Source organism: Helobdella robusta, assembly GCF_000326865.2.
Source record: "Helobdella robusta unplaced genomic scaffold HELROscaffold_42, whole genome shotgun sequence".
NCBI lineage: Eukaryota > Metazoa > Annelida > Clitellata > Rhynchobdellida > Glossiphoniidae > Helobdella > Helobdella robusta.
The window spans coordinates 1,623,331-1,629,290 of NW_008704981.1; the positions used below are offsets into that span (position 1 = coordinate 1,623,331).

General features: G+C 32.1%; 1 protein-coding gene across 1 annotated transcript in view; it reads left to right on the forward strand.

Moving 5' to 3' along the window:
• HELRODRAFT_177443 (hypothetical protein) overlaps positions 1 to 3,722 on the forward strand; it is a gene marked incomplete at both ends in the record, with an annotated part of 4,746 nt that extends 1,024 nt beyond the window's left edge. Inside the window, 3 exons of the mRNA XM_009025627.1 lie at positions 973 to 1,015; positions 1,665 to 1,788; positions 3,345 to 3,722. Coding sequence (XP_009023875.1) covers positions 973 to 1,015; positions 1,665 to 1,788; positions 3,345 to 3,722 — 545 coding nt within the window. The remainder of the gene's footprint in view (positions 1 to 972; positions 1,016 to 1,664; positions 1,789 to 3,344) is intronic.
• Positions 3,723 to 5,960: the final 2,238 nt, after the last annotated feature.

Here is a 5,960-nt window from a genome sequence, read left to right on the forward strand (position 1 = left end):
CACACAAACACACACACACACTTACACACACAAAAGCCAATATACAATCGCAAATACAATAACAGACACACAAACACACAGTTTCCAACACACACATACTAATGTGCATTCGATCGCACATACACTAACAAAAACGAACAAATAAATGAATGCACGAACAAACAGACAATCAAATAAACACACATAGAAAAAACAAAAACACAAACACTCATAAGCAAGATCACACATGCATGCAAATCTAAACAAACAAATGTACACTTAAATGTACACACAAACACACACACACGCACGAATAAAAGCTATTATAAGCACAATTCAATTCACGTATATGTACTTTATTCTTATCCATTTGAATCTATATACATATACACACACAAACAAACATATATGCACATATATTCAGGGATTCAATCAGACGTAATGATAGAAGTTGTTAAGTGCTGCAAATATTAGTAGATATCTTCTAATCTTCCTTTATCCTCTTCACTTATATTCTACTCCGCCCTCTCTTTATCGTTCTCTCTCTTTTTATATTTTCTTTCTTTCTCGCTCTCTTTCTCTCTCTCTCTCTCTCTCTCTCTCTCTCTCTCGTTTTCTCTCTTTCAATTTTCTTATTTTCCATCTCCGTCTTTCTTTCTGCTCGAATGCATTAATGAAATCATGACAATACATCGTTAAAAAGAGCTCGGATCAACGCCCACTTTCTCTCTTTCTCTCTCTCTCTCTCTTTCTGTCATTTTTCTCTTTTTCTTATTTCTTTTTTCTCTATCTATCTGTCTCTCATTTCCTTCTTCCATCTAACTATTTCCGTTAACCCATTATTCATCAGATTGTTGTTGAAAATTGTTTTTAACTCCTAACTTTTTTTTACTTAGTTGCTTTTGTTTTCGATCTGTTTTCGTCTTTTTACTTCATTTTTTTTTGTAACTCGCATTTTTTTATTCTCTCTATTACCACAACTGCAACATACAGAGGAGAGCATGTTCACAAATTACATGTTCAGAGTTCTTGTAATGTAATCCTGTTTCGCTTAATTTAAAGTTGTGTGCGTGTAATGTGCGTGTGTGTGTTTGTATGTGTGCGTGCGTACGTGCGTGTGTGAGTGTGTGTGTGTGTGTGTGTAGCCAATGTAGCTACACGGGATGTTTTATCATGTTTACTATAGGCCTCACATTGTTGAAAGATTTAAAAAATTTATATTATAAAACTAAAAATACTGAATACTCTTGTGCAGCTGGAAAATGTATGTATTCATTCATTTGTTCGTTCATTCGTTCGTTCATTTGTTTGTTCATTCACTCATCCGTTCATTCATTCATCTATTCATTTGTTCATTCAATCATTCGATCGTTCGTTTAGTGGTAGTAAACCAGACGAATGAGAAAAAAATTAGCTCAGTAAACAAACAACATAAACAAACAACAACAATATGAACAAACAACGATGTGAACAAACAACAACACGAACAAACAACGAACAACAAACGAACAAACAACAACACGTACAAACAAACAAACAACACAAACAAACAACAGCATGAACAAAGAAACATAATAAAGACAAACACAACAGATATAAACAAGAAATAAAAAATTTAAATCAAGAATTAGTATAAAGAAAAAAATTAATAGGAATAATTTATATTTTTAAATTAATAAATACAGAAAATATGAAGAAAATAATAAAATCTTAGAATTAGTTTTCATTAAATGCAAGCAGATGTTTTATTTTTATGAGCAGTACCTACCCCACCACGCTAAGAGTCTGTTTGCTCAGAGAATTAAAACCGTTTGTGTGTATAAACGTGAGTGTGCATGTAGTGTTTGTGTTAGTACTTGTGTGAGTTGTTTGTGTCTGTGTGTGTTTGTGTATGTATGGATGAATGTATGTATGTATGTTTGTATGTATGTATGTATGTATGTATGTATGTATGTATGTATGTATGTATGTATGTATGTATGTATGTATGTATGGATGGATGGATGTATGTATATATGTATGTGTATATAAGTGTCATTATCGGTGTTAAAGTGTTTTTGAGTGTGTCTGTGATTGCATGCGTGTATTGTGTTTGGGATTGTTAGTGTGTGTGTATTTGTGTGCGTGCAAGTGTGTGTATTTTTATGTCAATGTGGTTGTGTGTGTTTGTGTCTTTGTGAGTTTTGATATTTATCGCTGCGTGCAGATGTTAAAACGGCAATTTATTATATTAGATTGATATTGACAAGAGATGGAATATAAAAAGCTTATTAACATCATAACCCCTATTCTTCGTTGTTGTTGCTGCTCTGTGACATAATCAATTAATTATACATAATTAATTAATTAATTAATAATAATTAATTAATTAATAATAATTAATTAATTAATAATAATTAATTATTAATAATTAATTATTAACATTATAAACCCTATTCGTCGTCGTTGTTGTTGTTGCTGTGACATTATAATCAATTAAACATAATTAATTAATTAATTATTAGTTCAATAAATGTAAGAATTGTTATTAGTTTTAATGATGCTGATCGTTACATCAAAAAATATGCAATTCTATTTGGTTTCATTTCGCCACTCTTATAACTAATCTTATAATTTAGTGAAACAATAATATGGTATTGTTAGAACAAAAATTTTACTTCATAAATCAAACGAATGAACGTTTGGTTTTTATATTGCAGTGAAGGAAACATTTTATAAAACCAATAAAATGAAAAATACCAAAAAAAAATCAATGACCAAATAAAAAACAGGGGAGAGGGAAGAAAAGATGTCCTGGTTATGACATTAAACTGACCCTCACTGCCTTGTGAGTGATGTTGGATCATCAAAGGCTAGGCCCACCGCTTATAACTGTGGTTGCGTAAGGAAGGGCGTCCTGCGTAAAAATTAGCCAAATAAATTACTTATGATGGAATGGCGTCGAGGGGTATTTCGGTTTCATCATAGGTAGCCAAACGGCAACCCCCGATCTCGGGGAAAATGTCGTCTAAACGTGTGTTGTTGTTGTTTGGAGAGGGAAGAAAAGAATGATAATTAATCAATGAGTAAATTTTATAGAACGTAGTTTACCAAATAAATTTTCAGGTAACATGTTCATAGACTATCATCGATTGCTAAAACATACAGGACCAAACAGACAGACAAAACCAAACAAACAGACAGGCTGACACACACAGACAGACAAATCCACACACACACACACACACACACTTTTTAATTCATTAAATATAATAATAAAAACAAATTTTTTTTTTTTGGTATAAAATCTCTTTTCTATTCATTTCAAATTTGTTAAAACATCGTATTTTTTTTAAATTTAGTAACTCTAAAATAACAAAATACAGATAAGAACTGCGTATCGTTATACTTGTGTTCTCGCTAATGATGATGATGAAGACGACGATGATGGAGATGGTGAAGACAAAAATAAGGATGATGATGAAGATAAAGAAGATGATAAAGACGATCTAAATGGTGATGATGAAGATGAAGAGCCAGATGAACATGATGAAGATGACGAAAATGATGATGGGGATGAAGAAGAAGATGATAAAGATAATGTAGATGGAGATGATGAAGAGCTTGACGAACATGATGAAGATGAAGAAAATGATGATGAGGATGAAGATGAAGAAGTAGATGACATTCACGGGGATGGCAATGTTGATATAAGAATAAGAAGGATTAAAACAAAACATATTAATGAAGATAATGATGATTGATAGAGACACAGATGACGGTGATGATGATGACGACGATGACATCTCCAAGGTTATACAGCGCACATACACTCACGAATGTATACATAGATACTGTACGTGTACATAAACAAACATCTCGCTACACGCACGCACGCACACATACACAGACGAAAGCACAAACACACAGAAAGTTTCAATATACAAACGCACGTAAAAAGACAAGAAACAGAAACGCAAAATACATCGACAAAAAGCTATACATTTAAACATAAAAAATGTAAAAAACACAAACACACACACAACAAAGAATAGAAACGCACACAAACACACACACACAAACACACACACAAACACACAGTCACACAAACGTTACTAAAGTTACGAACACATTTTACGATCTAAATTTAGATTATATTTGCTGGTGCGGGTAATCCAAGAAGATAATGTCTTAATAAGGCCGACGAGATTTTACTACGTTATATTTCACATGGAACGCACACTTTCACGCGCATAAATTCGCATCACATACGCCCACATACATTCACGTACAGACACGCACGTACACATATTTTCACATATATTCACGTACACACACACACACACTTACAAATAGACAGATGCCAAGATTATTAAGTTAACATACACACCCATATTTACGTTCACACACGTACATAAATATTCGCACGCACACACACACACGCGCGCGCGCGCGAACAAAAAAAAGTACATACACACAATAAAAATTCACACAAATGCAATCATATGCACACACACGAATTACCGCACACGATCACGCAAAAAAACGTACCACACTCGTATTTAGTTTTAACAACTTTACACGCAGACACGCACACACACACACAAACCCACACACGCACACTCGTGAAATAATCGAATGTTTTATAAAGATTTTTCTGTTTCAAATTTTTATCAATGCAAAACTTCAACGTTATCTCTTAGTGTTTCTGTGAAATGGCTTCTTTGATGTAAACCTCTCTAGCAGTCATAATTTAAATAATAACAATAAAAGTAATATTAATAACAATAAAAATAAAATCAACATTAATTTAAAACTAATTCACGTAAATAACTGACGCGCCGAAATAGTTAAACAACAACAAAGATAATAAAAAAAACAATTCATAATAACAATAATTATGATAGAACTACTACAACTAATAACAATAATTATAATAATAATAAAAGGAAGAAGAATAACAATAGTTCAAATAACTACGTAATTGTGAATAAAGAAAATTATGGAAATAAATAAATAAAATATCAGAAGGAAGAAAGTCACATGGCATGACATAACTGGCAGATCAAACGTCATCAACGCCATCGTCATCATCATCATCATCATTATTATTATTACCATCGTCATCATCATCATCATCATCATCATTATTATTATTACCATCGTCGTCATCATCATCATCATCATCATTATTATCACCATCGTCATCATCATCGTCGTCGTCGTCATCACCATCGCTTATGTTATTATCATACTATTTTTTCTTATCACCAAGAGAGCAGTTGTCCTTTTAATTACTCTAACAATCACAATTATAATTAAATTACTACCACTACTACTACTCCTACTGCTACTGCTGCTACTACTACTGCTGCTGTTACTGCTACTACTAGTATAATATTAATAATATATGCTTTAACTTTTTTAACTACTACTTCTTAGATCTAAACAAATAATAAATGCAAGTGTTGTTTTAATGGGCTGAGTAACTTTTTGAGTAAAACAAAGAGAATCATTTTGTGATTAGACGGCGACCTGGTAGCTCAGAGGTTAAGTGCGTTGGATTCTATCATAAAGTGACTGGTATCAAACGCAGGAATTTTTTCGCGCGCAAGTTCACAAAGTTTGAGTGCCATTTATTAGTAAATACATTTGATTTTTATAGTAACAAATACACATCTTTGTGTGATTAACTAATACTTTGGATTTTAATCATAAAAAAACATTGGTTTTTAATTATAAAAAAAAACACCTTGGATTCTTTTTGCTAAAGGTACATGTGCATCAACAATAACAATAAAATGAATTTAGAAATAAATAGCAATATTAATAGAGCACTAGATAATAAATAATATTTTCTAATAACAATGTCTGACGAAAGCACCAAGTCAGTCAGGATCAATGAAAATTGAAGTACATTCATCAACGCTAATTAATCTAGTGCTGAGCTGGTGCAGCTTACTTATTCCTTCACCTAATTTTCATCCACATTAATGAACTAA